We start from the raw sequence: 24,141 nt of genomic DNA on the forward strand, positions 1-24,141 counted from the left end.
TAGTTTTGACTTGAAGTCCATTTTGTTTGAAAAATAAGATAGCTATTCCTGCTGGTTTTGGGGTGCCACGGTATTAAATAGTTTTTCACTTTTTGATTTTTAGACTATGAATGTCATTTTGGATTAAATGTGTTTCTTATGTGGAGCATACCATTGGCTTTTTTTGTGTGTCATCTTTCCATATGTGTCTTTTGACTGGAGAGTTGAGAGCTGCTCACAATTAGAGTTGCTGTGGAAAGGTGTCAGTGTGTTCCTGGCCTGACATCTTTTCCTGTTGCCCACTGCTCCCTGGCTCACCCTGCCTGGTGTATTTACTCCAGGCTTTTTTGGTGACACTGATTTGTCACTTTCAAGGAGATTCTTCAAAAAGTTTTTGAAGTGCTTGCTGTGTCATGAACTTTTAAGGTGCTGTTTGTCATAGAAGTAGTTATCAATTTTGAGAAAGTTTTGCAGGATATATTAGCCTTGTTTGGAATTTTCTAGGTTTTGAAACATGTATTCAAAGTAAGGTTTGTGTTAAGAAGTCTGCTATAATTCTAATTGTTTTTTCCTAGAAGTGATTTGATGCTTTTCTGTAACAGCTTAAGATTCTGTCTTTGTACAGCACCACCTGGCAAGCGTAAGGTCCTGAGTTCGATTCCCAGCACCAAAAAAAAAAAAAAAAAGATTCTATCTTTGCATTGGACTTGGACTTCTGGAGTTTTGACTGTGATGTGTCATGAAGCAATTCTTTTCTGATCATGCTACTGAGTACCGTAATGCCTTGCTTATCTGTATGTAAAATTCCCCATATTTGAAAAATTTTCTGCTATTATTTCTGTAAACATGTCTTTAGTGCTTTTGTGTAGACAACTGGACTTAACACAGGCACTTTCATACACAGCCCCCTCTGAAAGCTTCGCATTACCAGCCTGGCTTCTTACCATGAAGGGAGGGATCCCTGCTCCCTTCCCAGCTCCAGCTCCTCAGAGGAACGCAGGTCTAGCCCTGTCCCCTCCATGCTGGTCTCCCGTGGCCACCTCCCACACAGCTGCTGTGGTGGGGGACAACGAAATCTCTGAAGTATAGCTGTTCTCCAGCTCAGCCCCCAACAGTTACCACCTCCCAAAACAGCTCCTGATTAACCCTCGCAGACATGGCTGGTGCTACCCTGGATTTCTTCTCCAACTCTAGCCGCCTTAATCCAGGAGTCACTGTCAGAGTAAAGCTCCACACTGTTTTTGAAGTTTACAATGGCCACGGGCTTTTCCTGGGGCGAGAACTTCCAGCCCCTCTGTTGTCTCTCCCTGCAGCGGCTGGCCCTCTCCAGACTTTCCCTGAGTCAGCCAGACAGGTGTCCCTCCTTGGGAAGTGGGGTGAGCCTTCCACACTGCTTTGTTCTTTCCACCACACCGTGCTCTGCTCTCAGCTTCTCTGTAGTATCTAATTTTCCTGTCAGCTCTCTCCTAATTCTCAGGAATCTACTTCTTTTTGTCTCTTGACCAAGTTGCTGTTTCATGGTGCTTTGATTTCAGATGCTAAGAGGCTGTATTTTGCTGTGGGTCTCTACCCCAGCATTTTAAATCCTTGCTCTTTCTTTTTAATCTTGACATATCTTTTTAATCATAACATATCTGTTATGTCATAGGAAACATGTTTTGGTCATTTTTGAAATAACTTTAGTTTCTTTATTTAGTTGCCTTCCAGCATTGTGTCAATCTTTGTGAAATTGTCTATCTCTACTCATAATTTTATTTAAATTATAGTTGGTCCCCCCAAGAATGATTTTTTTATTTATTTAATGTGCAATACTGGGGATTTTTTGTTTTGTTTTATTTTGGTTAAAGAGATTAAGACAAAACAGGACATAACAGAGCAGATCAGAACAGAACAATGTAAGCAAAACAGTATTTCACCAGAAGACAACCCATAATTAACAGTAACTACCACGGTGTCTCTTTCTTTGAAATAGTTGAGTATAACTTCATGTACAATAGTATCAAATATAACAAAATAGTACAAAAACATTCAAGAGACTGAGAGTATTACAGGGTTTTCAGAACCAAATAACAGAAAACAAACAATGGCTACTATATTATCTCATTTTCCATAGGAAATTTGTTTATACTTTCACATGTAATATAATCCAATAAGGTACAACATGATAGAGACAATGGAAACAGAAGAACAAGAGCATGGTAGGACTTCAGAGTAAGATGATATTATATCAGTAGGGCTATTATAATGACTTGTTTTCCTCAAATTAGCTGTTCATACCATCACAGATAATAAAATTAAAAAAAACAGGACAAACACATTACAACTGCAATCATTATAAGGCTTTAAAATAATGTAATGGGGAATCATGATTACTCTAAACTCTTATGTATTCTTACTATTTCTTACACTAGAGAGACTATATGGTATTTATACATGTGAGTTTGATTTATTTTGCTTATGAGTATGGTCTCAAGCTGTGCCCATTTATTAGTAAATATCTCAATGTGATCATTCTTTATAGCCGAGTAGTACTCCATTGTATAAAAATACCACATCTTTTTTTATCCATTCCTCAGTTGATGGACACTTAGGTTGTTTCCAAGACATGGCTATTACAAATTGTGCTGCTATAAACATGGGTGCACATATATCACTGTGGTATGATGCTTTCAGTTCTTCTGGGAATATGCCCAAGAGTGGAATAGCTGGGTCGAATGGGACCTCCAATCCCAGATTTTTGAGGAATCTCCAGACTGACCTCCATAGTGGTTGCACCAGTCCGTATTCCCAGCAACAGTGCAGGAGAGTTCCTTTTTCTCTACATCCTCTCCAGCATTTGTTCTTCGTAGTTTTCTTGATCCTGGCCATTCTTTTAGGAGTGAGATGAAATCTCAGTGTTGTTTTAATTTGCATTTCTCTAATGACTAGCGATGAACATTTTTTCATGTATTTACTTGCCATTTGTATTTCTTCATCTGACAACTGTCTATTCATCTCAAATGCCCACTTTTGGATTGGGTCCTTGAGTTTCGGGGATCTGATTTTTTTAATTCTTTATATGTTTTAGACAGAAGTCTTTTGTCTGAGGGACAGTTCACTAAGATTTTTTTTCCCAGTTTATGGGTTTTCTTTTCACTATGCTGGAGATTTCTTTTGACAAGCAGAAACTTTTTAATAAGATGTGATCCCAGTTATTGATTCTGGGAAGTAGTTCTTATATGGTTTGATTCCTATTCATGAATTCTCTACCTACCCCTATGTCTTCAAGATGTTTACCTACTTTGTCTTCCAACAGATTTAGTGTTTCTGTTTTAATATTCATATCTTTGATCCATTTAGATTTTAGTTTAGTATATGGTGATAGGCATGGGTCTAGTTTTAATTTTTGGCATATGGAGGGCCTGTTTTTCCAGCCCCATTTATTAAGGAGACTGTCATTTTTCCAGTGAACAAGTTTGGCCCCTTTATCAAAGATAAGGTGGTTGAGTGTGTTAATAGTTGTGGTTGTAACTTCTAGTCTATTCCATTGATTTTCAGATCTATTTTTATTCCAGTACCGTGTTGATTTCATTACACTTGCTTTGTACTATAATTTCAAGTCAGGGATTGTGATGCTTTCTGCCTTGCCTTTGCTGATTAGAAGTGCTTTGCTATTCTATGGTTCCAGATGAATTTTAGGAGGGATTTCTCTAGGACTATGGGGTATGTTGATGGTATTTTCATTAGGATTGCATTGAATCTGTATAGCAATTTTGGGAGAATGGCCATTTTCACAATATTTATTCTCCCTATCCATGAACAAGAGTGTCTTTCCATTTTCTGACATTTTCTTTGATTTCTTTTTCAGGGTATTATAGGTCTCCCTCTATATATCTTTTACTTCTTTCGTGAGATTAATTCCTAAGTATTTCTTTTTTTTGGATGCTAGTGTGAAAGGTGTGGCTTCTCTTATTTCTCTCTCCATAATTTTGTTGTTAGTGTATAGAAATGCCATTGATTTTTGAGCATTGCTTTTGTATCCAGCTACATTGCTGAATTTATTTATTATATCTAGGAGTCTTTCAGTGGAGTTTTGGGGGTCTTCTATATAGAGTATCATGTCATCTACAAATAATGATAATTTAACCTCCTCTTTTCCTATTTCACCCCTTTTATTTCTCTCTCTTGTCTAATTGCTCTGGCTAGTATTTCCAGTACTATATTGAATAGGAGTGGTGATAAGGGACATCCTTGTCTTGTGCCTGATTTTAAGGTAAAGGCCTTCAGTTTTTGGCCATTTAATATGATGTTGGCTGTTGTTTGTCATAGATGGCCTTTATCATATTGAGGTAAAGACCATCTATTCCAATTTTCTGTAAGGTTCTTATCATGAATGTGTGTTGGACCTTATCAAAAGCCTTTTCTGCATCTATAGAAATGATCATGGGATTCTTACTTTTGGCTTTATTGATATGATGGATTACATTTATTGACTTATGTATATTGAACCATCCCTGCCTACCTGGGATGAATCCCACTTGGTCATGGTGTATAGACTTCTTGATGATTTGCTGCATCCTATTTGCCAATATTTTACTGAGGATTTTTGCATCTGTGTTCATTAGGGAGATTGGCCTGTAGTTCTCTTTTTCAGTTGGGTCTTTCTCAGGTTTTGGTACTAGAATTATATTTGCTTCCAGGAATGACTTAGTAAGAATTGTTTCCCTTTCTATTTCATTGAAGAGTTTGAGAAGTGTTGGCATTAAGTCTTCTTTGTATTTCTTGTAAAATTCCACAGTGAATCCATCTGGGCCTGGGCTCTTCTTTGTAGGTAAGGACTTAATTACATTTTCAATATCATTGCTAGAAATTGGGTTATTCAGAAGTTTTACATCTTCTTGACCCAGCTTTGGTACTTCATATGTTTTTAGGAATCTGTCCATTTCTTCTGTGTTATTGAACCTATGAAGTAGAGTTTTTGAAATAGGTGTTGATAATCTTCTGTATTTCTACAGGGTCTGTAGTGATTTCACCTTTTTTGTGAAAGGTGAATGAATTTGAGCTTTTTGCATGAATTTGAGCTTTTTCTTTCCTTTTTAAATATTAGGTTGGCTAGGGGCTTATCAATTTTATTTATTTTTTCAAAGAACCAATTCTTTGATTCATTGATTCTTTGGATTGTCTTTTTGTGTTTATTGCATTAATTTCTGCCTGGGTTTTTATGATTTCCTGCTTTCTTTTGGCTTTGGGCTTGACTTGCTCTTCTTTTTCTAGATGTTTGAGGTATAGCATCAGGTTGTTCTTTTGTATTTGTTCTGTATTCCTGATGTGGGAACTCAGTGCAATAAATTTTCCTCTGAGGACTGTTTCATTTCATCCTACAGATTCTGGTAAGTTGTATTTGTATTTTCATTTCCTTCTAGGTTTTGTTTAATTTCTTCTTTAATTTCCCCTGTGACCCACTGATTGCTCGAGTGTGTTATTCAATTTCCAAGTGTTTGTGGGGTTTTTGCACTTTCTTTTATCATTAATTTCTAGTTTCATGGCACTATGATCTGATAACATGCATGGAATAATTTCAACTCTTTTGCATTTATTTACATATGTTCTGTGGGTTAGTATGTGTTCTATTTTAGAGAATGTCCCATGTACCGCTGAGAAGAATATATATTCCAATGTTGTTGGATGGAACACTCTGTATATGTGTATCAAGTCCATTTGTTCACAAGTCTGATTCAGTTCTGTTAATTTTTTGCTGATTTTTGGTCTGGTTGATCTGTCCGTTGGTGTCAATAGTATGTTAAGGTCTCCTGTTATAATTGTGTTATTGTTAATATGATTTTTCATTTCTATTAATACTTGCTTTGTATAACTAGGAGCTCTGGAATTTGGTGCTTATATATTTAAGATAGTTATCTCTTCCTCTTGAAGTTTTCCCCTAACCAGTACATAATGACCTTCTTTATCTCTTAGTATCATTCTTGGTTTGAAGTTCACATTATCTGCAAACAGGATAGCCACCACCACCTTTGGGGTTCCTGTTGCAGGAAATACTATTTTCCATCCTTTGACTTTCAGTCTATGAGTTTCCTTTGTGATAGATGGGTTTCTGGTAAACAGTATGTGGTTGGATGTTGTTTCTTGATCCATTCTGCCAGTCTATTTCTTTTAATTGGTGCATTGAGAGCATTTACATTAATGGTTGTAACTGTTATATATTGGTTTATTGTTGACATGTTATCTTTTTGCTGTTGCATCTTTATCTTTCCATATTGTTTAGTTGTCTGTCTTGTTTATTGGTTTTTTTCCCTCTGTGCAGTCTAAATATTCTTTGCAGGGTTGTCTTGGTGCTCATGATGTTCTTCAGCTGTTCTTTCTCATGGAAGTATCTTATTTCTCCATCCATTTTGAAAGACAGTTTTTCAGGGTACCTCAGTCTAGGTTGGAAGTTATTTTCCTTTAGAATGTGAAACACTTCACTCCATGCTCTTCTTTTTTTAAAAAAATTTTTTATTTAAGGAGAAAAAGAAAAAAAAAGCAGAAAAAGGGTACAAGTTATACAGAATTTCAGAAAAAATAAACAGTAGGAAATCACTAGTTAATAGATTACATATTGTCATCTTAGAAATAGTTGTTGAAGTTACCAAATTAAAGCATATAAAGGGGACATTCAAACAGTGAGACTGCAAACAGTTCTGTTCAATGACCCAGCAAAACTCAGTAATATGGTTATCTATCTTACACACTTCAATATACATGCAATTATATCCTTTAGAGCACTACCTTTCCCTCTGTTTTTTACAACAATTACACATTTTGGGTTTTATTACTCCTACAGTTCTTATTACTTTTTTTGAACAGAATAAAACTAAATGTGACATAACAAAACAGAGTCAGTCAAATCAAAAGGATGGACATAATACATAATGTAAAAACAGAATACAAGGTGATCAACAATGGTTACCATAATGCCTCTTGCTATCTTAAAAAAATTGCCTACATCATCAGCTAGAATAAAATTGAACAAAACAGTAAAGAACAAAACCAATAAAACCAAAACATTGGAGACTCCAAAATACAGGACTCCAAAAGAAGATAATAGTCAAACCAGAATGGGTGTCATAGTGAATCTTACTGTCTTCACAGTTGTTGCTATACTCTCAAACTTGGTACTATCAAGCAAAACAGAATAGAGGAAAACAAAGAGTCAAAACAAGATGGTGAGAGCAATACAAGGTTTCAAATCAAGTTAATAGGAAATCAAAGTGGGTTACTATAATATATCCTGCTATTATTTATTTATTTTTTCCTTTAATTAAAAAGATAAAAATAAAAAAAAATAATAAAAAAGGAAATTTAAATAAAAGAAGACATAACAACAAAACAGCACAGATCAGAACATAACCATTTAAGCAAAATAGTGTATCAACACAAGATATCCTGACATAAAAGTAGTTACCATAGTGTCTCTTTCCTTGAAATCTTTGAGTACAACTTCATATACTGTAGCATCAAACATATCAATACAATGTAAAACCATTCAAGAGAATGACAGTATTACAGGGTATTTAGAACCAACTAACAGAAAATGAACAATGGTTTCTGTATAATCTCCTTGTCTGTAAAATTTTTTATTTATATTATCACATATAATAAAATTCAATAAAATACAACATGTTTAGACTGATGGAGACAGAAGAAAAAAAGCTTGATGGAACTTCAAAACAAGATGATATTAAATTCAGCAGTAGCTATTATGATGTCTTGTTTTCTCCAAAATAGCTGTTCCTACCATTCAACCTTCTCTGCCTCATTTCTGTTGAGCTCTTTTTCTGTTATTAGTTTTCAGTTTGTCTTCTTCATTTCGCTTTCTGCTCCATTCATTGTGGCCTCTCTGCCACTGTTTCTGGAATCTTGGTATTTTTCTCTTTTAGAATGTCCTGCAGTATTCTCTGTAGAGTTGAAGTGGTGGTTGCAAATTCCCCTAGTTCCTCTTTACCCTGGAAGCACCTTGTTTTTCCATAAATTTCTAGGGACAGTTGTGCAGGATATATCAATCTTGGCTGGAGGTTATTATCTTTCAAAGCTTGAATGATTTCCCCCGCGCTCTTCGTGATTTGATGGTTTGTGCCGAGAAGTCTGCTGTAATTCTGATGGGTGTTCCCTTGTAAGTGATCTGTTTCTTGTCTCTGATGGCTTTTAATATTCTGTTCTTATATTGGATTTCTGGAATTTTGATTATTATATGCCTGGGTGTAGTTCTTTTTGGGGTGTAGGTGGCTGGGGTTCTGTATGCCCCATACATCTGAGTATCTTTACCTTTGCTAAATTAGGGAAATTCTCCTGGATTATTTCTGTGAATAGCCTTTGTAGTTCATTTGTTTGTGTCCCTACTTCTTCCTTTATGTTCTTAAGTTATAAATCCTCTTATCATCTTCTAGCCTTTGTATTATTGCTGTTTGTTTCCTTGTTATTTTTAAGAAGTTTTTCATTTCATGCTCCCACATTACAAATCTGTCCTCCAGTTTAGATAATCTATCCTTAGTTTCTTTCAAGCTGTTATGCCAGCTTTCAATAGAATTTTTAGTTTCCTGGTAATCTCCTTTTAATCTCTTTGAACCTGCTTCATGTATTCTATGTTTTCTGTATTTTCTCCATCAAACAATTCTCCCCTTTTTTTCTGTTCTTCCATTCCACCATCTATTTTTTCTTGGGCATTGCTTAGCATTTCTCTATTCTACTTCTATCTTGCTTTACTTCATTAAATACTTCACTTTTGGACTTGTCTATGAGGTTCCGGAGATATCACTTTATGTCTACTGGTGCCGTGTCTGATATTGCATGTTTTCTGTCCTCATTCTCCTTTTCATTTAATTTTCCTGGATCAGTGTTCTCAGGATTGGGGACCGAGGACCCTTTCTTGTTGCCTCCTCTTCTCATATTTTTTGTTCCTTCCATACAGGCATATATAGGAGGCCCAGTTTCTTCTTTGTGGGTTACAGTTTGTTTGAATCATGCCAGCTAGGTGTACTAGGGAGACATGACCTGGGCAGCGTATGCTGGGCCCGCCCCTCCAAGTCAGTCAACCTGCTGAAAGCTTCACTGCTAGGGTTCACCGCCAGGCACTGGGACCTGTTTTGGGCTAACCTACTGGGTCTTAGTCCACGGCTTCACCCAGGTCAGGCACTCCCCACTAATCCTGCTTGAGAGGGTAATATGTGACTAAAGTCAGTGCAGTGTCCTCTTCCGGCTAGTCTGCCCGGTCCCAGAATGTCCTCTGTTGGAGCCTCCTAGTCTATGGAAGGGTACCTGTTCCTCTCACTCACTGCAGGTCGATGCAGGGCTCCCCGCCAGTTCCGCTCTCAGTTCGGTTCACTAATTCCCACTCTCAGAGCTTTCACATCTCTATCCCTCCTGTGCTGATTCAGACGCAGCAGCGGTGGCAGGAAATTCAAATTGTGGTTTCCAGAGGCGCGGTTTCCAGCTTCAGTGCTGAGATTTTATCTTTTGCGGTCATAGCATCGGGATTGCATTTCCAGTTGGTTTCTCTCAGCTTAGTTTGTTCATGGGTCGGCAGGGTATACCTCCCCTTGCTTAGGACTCCTCACACTGCACCATTCCTGGATTCTAAGCTGGCTATCTCAGAGAGCCTCCATAGCTGCTGTTATCTGCCATGTTCTCCCAGAAGCTTCCTCCATGCTCTTCTTGACTTCATTGTTTGTGTTGAGAAGTCTGCTGTGATTCTGATAGGCTTTCCTTTATAGGTGATCTGTTTTTTCCTTCTGACCGCTTTTAATATTCTATTCTTATGTTGGATTTCTGGGATAGTGATTATTATATGTCTAGGTGTAGTTTTGCTTTGATTATGGCTATTTGGAGTTCTATATGCTTCACTAATCCTAATGTCAGTTTCTATTCTCATGTTTGGGGATTTTTCAGCTATTACTTCCATAAATCGTCTCTTGATATCATTTGTGTTGTCCCTTTCTTTTTCATTTATCCCTATCAATCTTATGTTGTTTTGCTTTGAGTCATCTTGCAGCTGTTGGGTTGTTATTTCCTGATTCCTTGTTATTTTTTAGAGATCTTTCCTTTCCTGTTCACTAGCTGCAATCCTGTCTTCAAGATCTGAAATTCTATCTTCACTTTCATTGAGGTGGTTTTTACAACTTTCAATGAAATTTTTGATTTCCTGTATATCTCTTTGAATCTGCTTTATGTATTCTGTTTGTTTCTTATATTGTTCATCCAGGGACTCTATCTTTTTGTTTGTTCCTCTGATTTTTTAACTGTGTCTTCTTTAGATGTGTTCAGCATCTCTTTCATTTCTTTTATCATTTCTTCTTTTACCTGGAAGATTATTTCTCATTTGAATTCCTTTAAAGCTTCCTTGAGTAGCTTCTTTATTTCAGTTACTATTATTTCAGGTATTTCAGGCATATGGCATGTATTTTCTTCTGTGTATGTGGCTCCTAGGCTTTCTTGGGATGGGCTGGATGTTCGAGACTGCATTTTGGTCTTTTGTTTTGTCATTTTCCTATATTTCCATGTTTCAAGTGTTATTCCAAAGCTTCCCCTGGGTGTGTTGGAAATTACCTCCTATGTCCTGAGCTCCTGGGACTCCTCTGGTAGCATAGCTCCCTTCTTGGGCAGTTAGGCCCCTGGATTAAAAGAAGGTTGCCAGGCTCATCTTAGGTAGGCCTAAAGCCTTCTCAAGCTACACAGCTCCCCGTCTGGCAACAAAGCTCTCTGGATGGAAAGAAGGCCATCAGGCATGGTTCAAGTGGGTCCGAATCCTGTTAAGCCTAATCTAGTGTGCCACAAGCCCAGTGGGCCCCCAACCACCTACAGCTAGGATCTCATACTCTCCCGGGGATCAGATGTTGTGTAACTATCCACCTACTTGGGTGGCAAAGCTACCAGGGCTGATAGAAGGTCACCCCTATGGCCGAGGTAGGCATCAAACCTTCTCTGCAAAGCTGCTCCCTCCTCCAGGTGGTGGTAGTAGTGCTGGTGCTCTCCAGGCTAAGAGAAGGTTGCAGGCAAGGCCGTAGCAGGTTCCTGTGGCTCGGCTCAGCTCCCTCCTCCAGGTGGGGCAACTGCGGCGTGCCCTCTGGGTGGGGAGAAGGTGGTCAGCAAGCTGTAATTAATTTTTTGACATGAGTTAGTTAGAATTGTTTTGTGTAATTTTCAAATGGGTTTCCCAGGTATCTTTCTGTTATTAATTTCATTTTAAATGTGTTGTAAATCAGAGAACATGCTTTCTATGCTTCCATCCTTTTGTATTGATTTAGATATGTGGCCTGGCCCAGAATATAGTGAATGACCCACATGTGCTTTGAGAATGTGCACTCTGCCATTGTGTGGGATCTTCTAAAGCATTCTTAGAACAAGAAGTTGGTTGGCTCTTTGGTTTACCTTCTATATCCTTTCTGATTTTATGTCTCTGCATTCTATCAAGAATTCTTAGTTCTACTAAGAGGACAGTTATGAAATCTCCTATACTTGTGGAGTTGTCTGTTTTTGTCTTTTGTATATTTTGAAACATTATCCACTTAGGATTCTTATTTTTCTTCCAGATGCAAACTCATTAATATGAAATGTTCTCCTTGCCTTGGGTAATTCTTACTTACTTTCTTTCTTTTTTGTTTTTTCTGAAACAAGGTGTAACTATGTGGTTCAGGCTGGCCTTGAACTTGCTGGGTAGCCCAGGCTGGCCTCAAACTCATGGTGTTCTCCTGCATCAGCCTCTCAAGTGCTGAGATTATTGACATGTGCCACTATTCCCAGAAATATTCCTTTTATTTTTCAAATCAGGGTCTCACTGTGTAGTGTAAGCTGGTCTTTAAGTCACTATGTAGCCTCAGCCTGCTGAGTAGTGGGATTATAGGTGTGCCTCACCACGTCCAGCAATATTCCTTATTCTGAAATCTGTTTCATCTGTTATCAATCACAGCCATTTCTATTTTTTTATTACTGTGAGCATAGTGTATCTGTTCCCATTCTTTCTCCTCTCTGTGATCTATACTGTACTGTACAAAAGTGTGCTCTGTGTAGATGACCTATACATAGAGCTGTACTTCAAGTCTGTTTGATCTCCTCTGCCTTTTTATTTATTTATTTATTTATTTATTTACTTATTTATTTATTTATTTATTTTTGGAGACAGAGTCTTGTTATGTAATTCACGCTGTGTAGCTCAGGATAGTCTGGAACTCACATCTATCCTCTTGCCTCAGCCTACTGAGTACTGGTACTGCAGGTGTGTATCACCATGCCTAACTTTAATCTCTGCCTGAGTCATTAATCATTATGATTTTTGATATAGTTCAATAGAAGCTGGCCATTTTTCAGTTCGCTTTCAAATTTGTCCCATTGCACTTTGTTCTTTTATCTTCTTTTAGAGTAAGATTTTTAAAAAAGCATTTCATTGACCTCCACTCATGTGAGTAGCTATAGATTCTTATTTTAGTTTTTAAGTGTTTGCTTAGTGTCGCCAGTATACATTGTCAGCTTATCACAATCTACCTTCAATTACATACCATCTCCTTTTTAATGAAAGAGACTTGTGAGAGTGTAGACTGCTGTTATTCCAATCCTTGTTCTTGACATTTGTGCTACATTAATAATATAACTTCCTACCTATAATTTTGTATTATCAGTTGTCTTTTTTAGTAATTTTAAAATGAGAACAGCTTATTTATTTAATAATTATCTTCAAATTTCCATCTGAAGTTCTAATTCTTCTTGGATAACTTTATTTAATACTTATTTTAGTGCAAGTCTGCTAGCATTGTTTCAGGTTTTGTGTGTTTGAACAAAATGTTTGTTTAATTTTCAGTTTTGAAGTACATTCTAGGTTGATAGTTGTTCTCCCTCAGTATACTGTTTTGGCTTTCAGTTTCTGATATGAAATCTGTTGCATTCTTACATTTGCATCTATGTCTCTCTCTCTCTCTCTGGTTTTTTTTTTTTTTTTTTTTTTTGGTACCAGGAATTATCTGTGACTTTATAATTTAGATCAAATTGGAAAATATTCAGCGATTACTTCTTTAAATATTTTTTTCCTTCCCTTCTGCTGTCCTTCTGGAACTCCAAATTACACTTAAGATAAATTTATTCATATTGTGCCATGGGACATTCATCATCTGTACTTTTTCTTGGGTCATGTTCCCTTTGTACTTAATTTTGGAAAATTTCATTTTCTGGATGCTCCACATTTATTATCACTTTTTTATGTCTAATCTGTTGTTAATCCCATCTGATTTTTTAAAAAATTTCAGGTGATACCTCATATCTCTAGAAATTGCACTAAGGTCTTTAAAAGGTCTTTACTTTCTTCTATTATGCCCAATCTTTCATTTACATTATTTAGCATATTTATAATAGCTGTTTTAAGGTTCTAACTTCATTTTTATTTCTTAGCTGTTTCTCATGTTTGACTTCTCTTCCCCCACTACTCCAGTCATTGTCTTGTGTTCCAGCTTCTGGATATCTGGTGAATTTTTATTAGGTGCCAGACAGTGTAAGTTTTTACACTGTTGGTGCTGGGTTTTATTGTATTCCTGTACAGTGTGTTAGACTTTGCTCTAACAAACTATGTAGTGATTCATGAACAGGTTGATTGTTGACTCTGTAAAGGCTTGTTTTGTTTATGTATGTATCAGGAGATGACTTGTCCTTGCTTCCGAAGAACTACTAACCTCAATTCATTTTTTAGTTATTTTTTCAGCTTAATTTTACTAAGGTAATATAAATAAACTTCAGATTTTCATAAATGCAGGCTTTGGTTTAAAAAATTAAAGGTAGGTACATTCCCTATCTCTTGCCCTATTCAGAGTCCAAGAAAAATCAGAAGTTTCTTGGTTGCTCTCTTTGCCACTTGAAGGAAATATTTATGTATAAGTTTTTTCATAGAGGTTTTAGTCTTATAACTTTAACAAACTCCTGACTGTCATCTTTTAAAACCAGATGTTTTTCTGGATATGGTGGCACATGCTTATAATCAAACTGTACTCTGGAGGCTGAGGCAGGAGGATCACTGAGAGTTCAAGGCCAGTATGGGCTACAAAGTTAGTTCAAGGCCAGCTTGAACTGCATAGCAAAAATCTGTCTCAAAAAGACAAAAGCAAAACAAAACAACACCCCCCATGTTTTATTTTTCTTATATAGTTGATGGCTGATAGGGGTACCCATTCATGTATGTACTTGCTTCTGGAACTTTCAATTACCTCTTCGTATATTTTCGTTTTTCTAAGTGTTCTTTTTGTTGTGAACTAAACTAGATGTCTAATTACATACATGTTTCACTTATCATTTCTAGGTATTTTGGAGTTAACATATTTTCAGATATTTAGTCTTGTATTTTATAATGTCGCTTCTCTTGTCCACAAATTTGAAACTTTTTTTAAATTCTGAAGGTAGTAAAATACAACAGAACAAGACAGAATAAAGCCAATCAAGACAATGCAGTGAAATTGATACAGAATTCACAGCAGATTAGCAGGATAACAGTAATAAGTACCATAGTATATCTCATTATCTTCAGAATAGTTGTCCTTTCAATCAGGTATAGCAAAATCAAACCAAATACAGAACATCATAAAACCTATCAAAACAAAGTATTGAATAGAGTAATACAATTAATTAAAATAAAGCAAAACAGTGATAACAATATTTGTCTTCAGAGAGATGGTAGAAGGAAATCCCCCATGTTTGCTATATTGCATACAGTCATCGTCCCAAGAGATGCTCAGATTTCTGGCTCCCATTTGCTTGATTCTCAGCCCACACGCCGGTAGTGGGGAAGGATGTTTGATTCTCAGCCCACACACTGGTAGGATCATGGCTGCCGACTGGAGAAGCAAGCCAGTTGCTTTGTTGCTCAGAGCCCTAAGTTCTACCTACAGCGGATCTCGGGAGACACTGGCTGCTTGGTTCTCTCCCTGGGTCACCCACCACTCACTCAGTGGAACTCTTATTTTACTTGAGTTAGCTATTGTTATGTTTCTTTGAAACTGTTCATATCAACTACAAAGCCTTTTGTATCATCAAAATATCTCATTCATTATTCATTGTGTTTCTCAATCTCCAGTGTACTCTGTAAGATTTGCTGGAAGAGAAAGTCGGATTGAAGAACCTTTTGCAAATGACATTCATGAGGTGGTTGATGAAATCGTTTGTGCTTTGCTGCCACTTGTTCAAGATAAACCATTTGCATTTTTTGGACATAGGTATCTAAAATTTGTTTCAAGGACACGGAGGGTAAAGTTTACGAGTAATGTTTTTCTTTGTGTTTTGCTAAATGCATACCTTTTGTATTGGGTACACAGCATATTTTTTATTAGCACATGTTTGCAGTACATATGATTACATTCATTGTGGGGAATTAGTACATGTACATGACACATCTCAATTCTTTTCCTCCCTTTCCCTCTACCCTCATAGACAGCATATTGAATAATTATAGCCAGTAGCAACTCATTCAGCTCTCTAAATTCTATAGTAGTTGTGCCTTTTTTCCTGTTAGTCAAAAACACCAAGACATAAAATCAAGGCTCCTATCACTTGTTTGTAAAATTAAAACTAGTGTAGTATATATATTTTTAAGTTGGGCTGTATAATTTTGAGGTTGGTCATAGACTCTGGGGTTTTGCCTGCCTCGTAGTAACTATATGACCTTTGGCAAATTCCTTAGGCTTCTCCATTTGTTTCTTCCCTATAAGCTGAAATAATAATAGTTCTTAACCATGAGGCTTAAATGAATAACAATCATAAATAACTTGGTATATAGTAAGAAACTCAGTGCTACCTCCTAATATGTAATTTTCATAAATATGGGAAAGCAAAACTTGAAAAATAAAAGTGCTCACCATCTTACCACCCAGATTACAATGCTTTAAAAAACTTTAATACATGTTGTCCATATATATTGATCACATTTATCATAGGGCATTTGTACCTATACGTAATACATCTTAATTCTTCTTTTTTCCCCCATTTCCCTCCTTTCCCTTTAACCTTCTTCCCCTTCCAGTTTACTTTTGTGATTCCTTAGTATTTCTACATGATGGGGTCCTGTGTTACATCTTTGCCTGAATTTTGTCATTTGAATATTGCTATGAAACATCTTTCACAGCCTGAAAATATACCATTTCATGATTTGTTTTTATTAATCTCCTTATTTGCATAGGAATCATTTCTTTTTTCTTCTATGAACAATACTTCCATGAATATTCTTTTAGAAATGTGCTATAAACCTCTTATTTTCTTAAAGAATTCCGAGAATTTAGTTTAAATGATATGTACATTGTTAAAGCTCTTGACAGGTATTACCAAGTTATCTGTATTTTTTATTCCAGCAGCAATGGACATTTCCATTGTTTTCATGGATATACTAACATACAACTTTCAAATGAATAACTTGGTAGTGTTGTCTACACAATAGATCTATACATTATCTATCGCAGTTCGCGAACCTTTTGGTTTCACTCCTTCATTATACCATTATGATGTATCAAGGATGCCAAATAGCTTCTGTTTATGTGTGACATATCAGTTCACCACTCAGCACATTAGAAAACAAAATGAATGAAATTTTAAACTATTGAATTACCAATTTATCTAAATATAATACTAAATTTTTTTAAAAAAATAACACTACTAGCCCAGCATGCATTGTTGATATAAATATTTTTATGAGGACTATATTTCCTGCAAAAAATGTAATGTGACAAGTAGCATTAGTTTACACTTCAGCAAATGTGTTTTAATAGAAGGTGGCAGTATTCACTAATATCCCATGTCACATAGCCTCTAGAAAAGTTCACCGTGCACTTACCAGATAACAGTTTAGTATTATCTTGAAAATAGCTTTGACTGTTATACTACCTGTTAGGGTCTTAGAAATCCCAAGAGTTTTCAGACCATGTTTTGAGAACTGCTGATACATATTATCATTTAAGGGAGAAAAAGCAGTACACACAAACGAGGAAAAAGGCATTTAGGTGAATCTTACCCTGCTGTGTTAGTTAGCTTTCCATTACCGTAACCAAATACCTGAGATGACTGACTTGCAGAGAAAAGGTTTCTGGCTTTGTGCCATTCCATGATTGGTTGGCCCTGTCACTTTGAGGTCACTGTGGTAAGACCACGCATAATGGAGAAAGTGTATTGCAAAGCCAAACCACTGACCCGGTAGCCCAGAAGTGACAGAGAAGCCAAGGCAGGGGCTTGGAGTCCAGGTGCCCTTCAGAGGCACACCATGCCAGGAACAAGGTGTTCACACACAGACATTTGGGAGACATTGTCAGTCTAACCTACAGTGGTGTGGAAATTGGTACAGCTTTTACACTGAACTATAAAACACTTCTTATGTGGACATTAGTCATTTTACAAGACCAGCATTATTAATCAGCCCACACTTCTGACTACTACATGATCGTTACTGTGCTCATGATACATGATTGCCACAGGTCTTGATAGTTAGTATTGTGTTTGTCTTTCCCTAACAGCATGGGATCCCTTATTGCTTTTATGACTGCACTGCACCTGAAAGAAAAATATAAGTTGGAACCAATGCACCTTTTTATGTCAAGCGTAACTCCTCCCTATGTAAGTGATTTAGTTTTCTTTGGAGAGAGGAATAGTTGGGGAGCAATGAGGGAATAGAAGCCATGCTATTATTTTCCTATCTGGAAAACTTGGTGCAGCATGGAAATAACGGCATGGATATGCTCCTGCCCATCTCTTTCAGTGTTTGTCTCCCTCTGTTTTCCCCAAAATGCTCCCCGCAGCCCCCCGATCAAGTCTGGATTGTCTCCGTACCTCCACAGTAGTACTGACCATCTGTGCTTGTTTACTTCTCATTCTGGGTCAGCTTGGAACTTAATGAACATTCAGGAAAGTAACCAATCAGAGCCGGAAAATAGCCTTGGGATTTAAAAGGGACAGCCATGTGAAACTCTTGGAAGTACGAAGCCTGCTGTTGTTTTCCCGCCCGAGTAATTTTCTCTGAAATTCAGAGTGTCATTGGATGGCGCTGTGACACTAGATTTACTGAGCAACTTTTTGTTTTCTCCCTACTTTTGAAAAGAAATAGTTCTCCAGAGCCTGTAGATAAAGTCCATTTCTTACCCTTTGATTTAAGGATTTTTCCTTAGGTAGTGTTCCGTTTATGAGCTAGTATGTTTCATAAAATAACAAGCTTGTGTTTGTTGATATTTCAAGTCAAAGGCCTGGATTTCATTGCCCAAACCGGATGACTTGTCAGAAGAACAAATTAGAAGTTACCTTGTAGATTTTGGAGGCACCCCAAAGGATTTTATCGAGAGCCAGGAAATTGTCCAACAAAGTTTTCCCATTGTATTGGCAGACTTACGCGTTGTAAGTACAATTAGGTAAGTAACTGAGACAAGTTTGTGTGTGTGTATACAGAAAAATATAGATTGGCAGTTCTCACCAGCTGCATATATGGGAAGACAATATTTTAAGTGTTGGATTTCATTTTCTTTGGGGCCGTCTATGCTATTTGTAGTGGCTTAAAATGGATCCTGGACACAGATATTCAATCTATATAAGATTATATATATAAAAAAATAGAGAGACATTCATGGTTATCACATATTGGCATCTATTTATTTATATATCCATTCATTCACACATGCATTCATTTTGGTTTTTTGAGACAAGGTCTTGCTACATGTTCAGGCTGGCCTCCAACTCACAGCAATCTTCCTATCTCAGCCTCCCAAGTGCTGGGATCACAGTGTGCACCACCAACTCCACCCTCTTTTAGGATTGGCAGGGGTAGATGTGGAGGTGAACAGCAAGGAGCAGTAGGTTTGATTTCTTACTACTTTATTCCAGACCTCATTTAGATTTGCAACTCTCCCCAAAGTCCCAATACTCTACAAATTCTTCCCAAAAACCTAACATATGTCTCTTCTGAGTCCAGCTTCCCCAGCACATCACCATATGACCAGCACCTGGCCCTCTGTCACCCTGATCTACTGTCACACATTTCTTCCATTGTGCCTGGGCTCACTTTCTAGTGTGAATTCCTGGAGCACAGATGTGAGTCAATGTTTCTTTGATTTCTTCCACAAAGCCTAGAACTGGCACTGGGCAGTCAGGGGCTATGCTTGCTCCCAGAAGTTTACGCACACAGACATGAAACATTTGGAGAATTGTAACAGCCCACCTACGTTGGCCTTCTGTCCCTCAGGTCACTGCCCATCTTCCATCCATCACAAAGTTCATGACACACCTGCTCCTTTTATCCCCGCCTATGTACAGCTCTCCATTTTTGTCCTGCCTATCTTCAAGTGCCTCTCTGATAGTTCCACATCTGAGTCTATATGCTTCTGATTGTTTTGTCTCTTAAGTTTTATTTCTTGCTTTCTTATGTGTCTGATAGTTGGGGATTGTTTTTTTGTACCAGCGATTGAACTGCTATTCACCTGGCAGGCAGGTGCTTAGGCCACTGGGCCAAATCCCCAGCCCATGGCTGCTAGTTTTTATTGAAAGCCAATTATGTATAAGACAGTAGAACTGAAATGAATCTGAGAGGTGAAAGTGCACACTCCTCTCCTTCTGTCACCAGAGAGTAAAGCCGAGCCGGGTCTAGGTTTTACAGTTGCTGTGGTTACCCTGTGAAGTGCCAGCCAGAGTCCTTTGCTGGGGCTATAGGTGCACGGTCCTGGAGCATTTGTTCTCAGTTGTCTAGTTCCAGCCCCCGTTTTCAATCTTTGCTATGGATTATAAAAGAGTTGCTTCCCACCTGTCCCAGGTAGGCACTCTCTGCCTTCCTGCCTTGCTCATTTTTCTCCTGGACCCTAGTGGGGCCATGGGAAATGGCCTGTGAGTCAGAGAAGGTTCCATCAGCTATCCCATCCTGTGCTAGGTCTCTAATACTACTGAATACGCAGCTAACTGCAGACCTTCACCCTTCTTGGGATAACTGCCATGCCTCAGTCCATGCCCGTGTCTCTTCTCTCCTGAGAAGTGCCTACCCCTCCTGGAACTCAGCTCTCGGTGAATTGACCTGGGTTGGTATCTGTCAAGTGGGAATGACCCTCCTTGTTTTATGCATGCAGGCAGTAGAAATTTCCTGGCCCAGGCTACTGAAAAAGCTCCCTTAGCTGGTCCTCTCCTGCTCTTTGCCCCCCTCCCCCTATACTCAGAAGGATGAGTCAAGTTTTATTGTAGGTGCCTTACTAGAAACACTTTTGGTGACATCACACTACAGTCCTTTAAGTAGCCTACACTCAAATGGCCCCTGCCTCCTGCTTCTACCATAATGTGTTCTGATCCCAGTCCCCCCCTCAGTTCTCTGGGCTGTAGGCATTTGAGTTCCCCCTCTTCCCTCTGCCCCTGCTGTCTCCCTCTCTCCTGTTCACTGGGATCTCAGATCTAGTCTACTTCCCCAGGGAGCGTGGCCTTCACCCTGTTCTACCTCCATCTGTCCCCAGTTGTCCTCCACTCATGTCTGTCTCCTGAGCCAATGCTCCCACCTCTAGAAAGCAGGAAACAGGCTCGTTCTGTTGTGTGATACAGAAGAGCGGCCCCTGTGGTTATGAGAAAGTCAGTTTCAGTTGTGGGAAGGGAGCTGGAGACAGGTCACAGGCTATGGGGTACAACAGCTCCAAGTGTTCCTGGTAATCCATTTTCCAGTCAGCCCTGGGGCTGCCTGCATGTTCTAGAATTTAAGAAACAGGTAAAAATGAGCTGCTTCTTGGTGAGGCTCAGGCAGGCTCTGAGAGGATGGAGCAGGCGGGTGGGAAGAGGGGAGGCAGCCCCTCCTCACCACAAAGGAGTCTCTGCAGGAAGAGCTGGGTGTTAGGGTGTTAGCCTGGGACACAGGACTGATGGCCCCTCCTCTTCACAGCTTCAACATTTTCTCAGAGGAAGTCCTTTCTTGTGACGTCACAGCCTTTATTGGATCTGAAGACATAGCAAAGGATATGGAAGGTGAAATTATTTTCATAATTTTGGGTATTTTATTGAAATATGTGTTTGTGGTTTTCAGAAAATCTCAATTTGTAGCTAATGCCATGAGTAGAAAATTATTCCACTTAGTGTAACATGGGAAGATGTTGATCTTGGGTAAAATGAGAGAATCCAGGTAGGGTTACTGTATACTGATACCTCTTAGGGAAATTAAAAATACAGCACAGAAAAGTGAACCCTTGGAAGTAACTGTATCAGTAGCTAGCAGGTCCTACAGGAGCAGTTATCTTAAAGAAAATCTTTCATTGTAGCTGATAAATGGCTTTTATTATTAAATAAAATTTTGTTTCTTTTTAGCCTGGAAAACTGTAACCAGTGGAAGTTTTGATCTTCATGTACTGCCAGGAAATCACTTTCATCTTAGGGAACCTGTCAATGAGGAATTCATCAGGAACTACGTAACCAAGTGTCTAGAATTGTCTTCACTTGCCAACTTTTAGCTATTTTCTTTTTGGCCTTAAAATAGTCAAAAGTGTTGGGCTAGGCAAAGTGACAAAGGCCTGTAATACTAGCACTTTGGAAACTACGGCTGCTTGATTGCCAGTTTAACACAAGCCTGGGCTACATAGCAACTCTGTCTCAAAAATAAAAAGGAGGGGGAGATCATATACTGTTCTCATAGTTATTTAAATGTAGCTCCTTAATTTTATTCAGAGCTTAGAAATTATACATCTTCTCTTAAGAGTGATTTGTTTATGTACTAATGTATCATTCCATGGAACTTTTATGTATCAGGGGATAAAGGAAAAACAGCTAAAAGAATGCTTCTAACTCAGTTAATTTTCACCTGTGGGAAGGCTGTCAATAATTTTCTTGGCAAATTATCTATTTGTTTTTGCTTCAATAATTATTATTGTTACTATTTTGCAGCGCTAGGGATTGAACCCAAGGCCTCATGCATGCTAGGCTTGCCATCACCAGGCAAGCATTCATCCCCAGCCCCATGCAGCTCTTTTAATGGTGTAAGTGATTGTCAGGGGAAATGCATGGAATTAAAATCACTGTTTTAGCAACCCACCATGGCTCTAGGCTTGATCTCTTCTTTCAGATATATGCGTGTACTATTTATTTATTCATTTTTATTTTGAAGAGAATAAAATTAAGTGAAATAAAACAGAATAGAGTCAATCAAAACAAAACAATGAACATGATACAAGACTTCAAAACAAGAAAAAAGGAACTTGATAATGGCTATCATAATGCCTCTTGTTAGTCTCAAAATAACAACCCATACCATCAAACATAATAGAATCAAACAAAATAGAACAGAATAAGGGACTAGGACTTCAGAACAAGGTAACAGGAAAAAAGTGGTTACCATAATGCCTCTTGTTATCTTCAAAATAGCTGCCAATACCAGCAGACATAATAAAATCAAACAAAACAAAATAGAATAAAATCAATCAAAACAATGAAAGCAATACAGGTTTTTGAAAAAAGATAATAGGAAATCAATAATGGCTACCATAATATATGTTGTTATCCTTGAAATAGTTGTCCATGCCATCAAAGATAATAAAATCAAACAAATAAAACCAAACAGAACAATGAAAACAATACAGTGTTTCAAAACAGGATAGTAGATTAACAATGGCCACTGCTTTCCTTTTTTAGACATTTCCTCCCCTTTCACTTTCACAATATCTATTGTGCATTTGGAGCCCACTAACTCCTTCAGTTTTTATACTAGGGAGGCAATACCATGTTACTCTGAACCATTTCACCCATGAGCATGATCTCAAGTTGTATCCATTTACCTGTAAGATCATCCAGGTTATCTTTCTTTATAGCTATCTAGCTTTCCAATATATATTTCTTATCCATTCTGCAGTTGCTGGGCAATCGATCTCTATTTTCTGGTTACCTGTCACATACAGCATTTTTTTCTCTCCTTTGACTTTCAGTCTATGAACTCCCTTTTGACTTAAATGTGTTTCTAGAGGGCTGGGGACTTAGCTCAGCACCATAAGTGCCTGCCTGGTAAGCACTAGGTCATGAGTTTAGTCCCTGGTACCCCCCCCCAAAGCTTCTTGTATAAAGAATATTGATGGATCCTGTCTCCTGATCCACTCTGCCTGTGTTAATTTTTATTGGTGAATTAAGGCCATCCACATTAATGGTTATGGCCAACACGCATTAGCTTGTCTCTGCCATGCTATTTTCCTGCCATTGGCCGACTTCTTTTCTCCAATGTTCAGTTGTCTGCCCTACTTGGTGATCCTCCAGGGCTGCTGTTCCTAGAACTGTGGTCATTTTTTCTTTCTTTCTAGAATGTCCTTCAGTGTTCTTTATAGGGTTGGTTTGGTGGTCATGAATTCCTTCAGTTGTTTTTTGTCATGGAGGTATCCTGTTTCTCCATTAATTTTGAAAGATAGTTTTGCAGGGTAAATCAATCTGGGTTGCAAGTTTTCTTTAAGGACTGAAATACTTCACTCTTCTTGATTTGGTGGTTGGTGTTGAGAAGTCTGTCAAGATTCTGATGGGTTTTTCTTTACAAGTGATCTGTTTCTTTTTTTGTAACAGTTTTTAATATTCTGTTCTTTTGCTGAATTTGTGGGATCTTGGTTATTATGTCTGGGTATAGATTTATTTTGGTTTGGCTAGCTGAAGATCTATATGCCTCACTTATCTGAATGTTACTTTCTGCATGCTTGGGAAGTTTTCTGATACTATTTCTGTAAGTACTTTTTATACCATGTGTGTTGACCCTTGCTTTTTTTGCTAGCATCTGTTATTATTTTTCTTTGTGCTGTCTTGCAGCTGCTGAATTGTTATTTCCTGGTTCCTTGTTATTTTTAAGAGACCTTTCCTTTTGTGATTGCTAGCTGTAAACCTGTCTTCAAGGCCTGAAAGTCTACTTTCAGTTTCTTTCAAGTAGTTTTGCCAGCTTCCAATGGAGTTTTTAATTTCCTGGATATCTCTTTGAGTCTGTTTCATGCGTTCTAAATCTTTCTTACATTGTTCATTCAAGATTTCCCTCATTTTCCTAAGCTCCTCTATTTTTAACCTATGTCTTTAGAGGTGCTTAGCAATTGTTTTATTATGTTTTTTATTTCTTTTACCTTAGATAGTATTTCTACTCTAATTTCTTTTAAAGCCTCATGTAGTTGTTTCTTTTCTTTTCTTTCTTTTTTTTTTTTTTTTTTTGTCTTTTTCCTTTTTATCGGTACCGGG

At 37.8% G+C, this 24,141-nt stretch overlaps 1 protein-coding gene across 1 annotated transcript in view; it reads left to right on the forward strand.

The window, feature by feature from the left end:
* Olah (oleoyl-ACP hydrolase) overlaps nucleotides 1-21,984 on the forward strand; it is a 36,348-nt gene extending 14,364 nt beyond the window's left edge. Inside the window, exons 3-7 of the mRNA XM_013142771.3 lie at nucleotides 15,053-15,191; nucleotides 17,472-17,571; nucleotides 18,187-18,356; nucleotides 20,846-20,928; nucleotides 21,265-21,984. Coding sequence (XP_012998225.1) covers nucleotides 15,053-15,191; nucleotides 17,472-17,571; nucleotides 18,187-18,356; nucleotides 20,846-20,928; nucleotides 21,265-21,407 — 635 coding nt within the window. The 3' untranslated portion in view covers nucleotides 21,408-21,984. The remainder of the gene's footprint in view (nucleotides 1-15,052; nucleotides 15,192-17,471; nucleotides 17,572-18,186; nucleotides 18,357-20,845; nucleotides 20,929-21,264) is intronic.
* The last annotated feature ends 2,157 nt before the right edge of the window (nucleotides 21,985-24,141 follow it).

The sequence above is a fragment of the Cavia porcellus genome, unplaced genomic scaffold, assembly GCF_034190915.1.
Source record: "Cavia porcellus strain 051 isolate PalLab524CR breed Dunkin Hartley unplaced genomic scaffold, mCavPor4.1 scaffold_7, whole genome shotgun sequence".
NCBI lineage: Eukaryota > Metazoa > Chordata > Mammalia > Rodentia > Caviidae > Cavia > Cavia porcellus.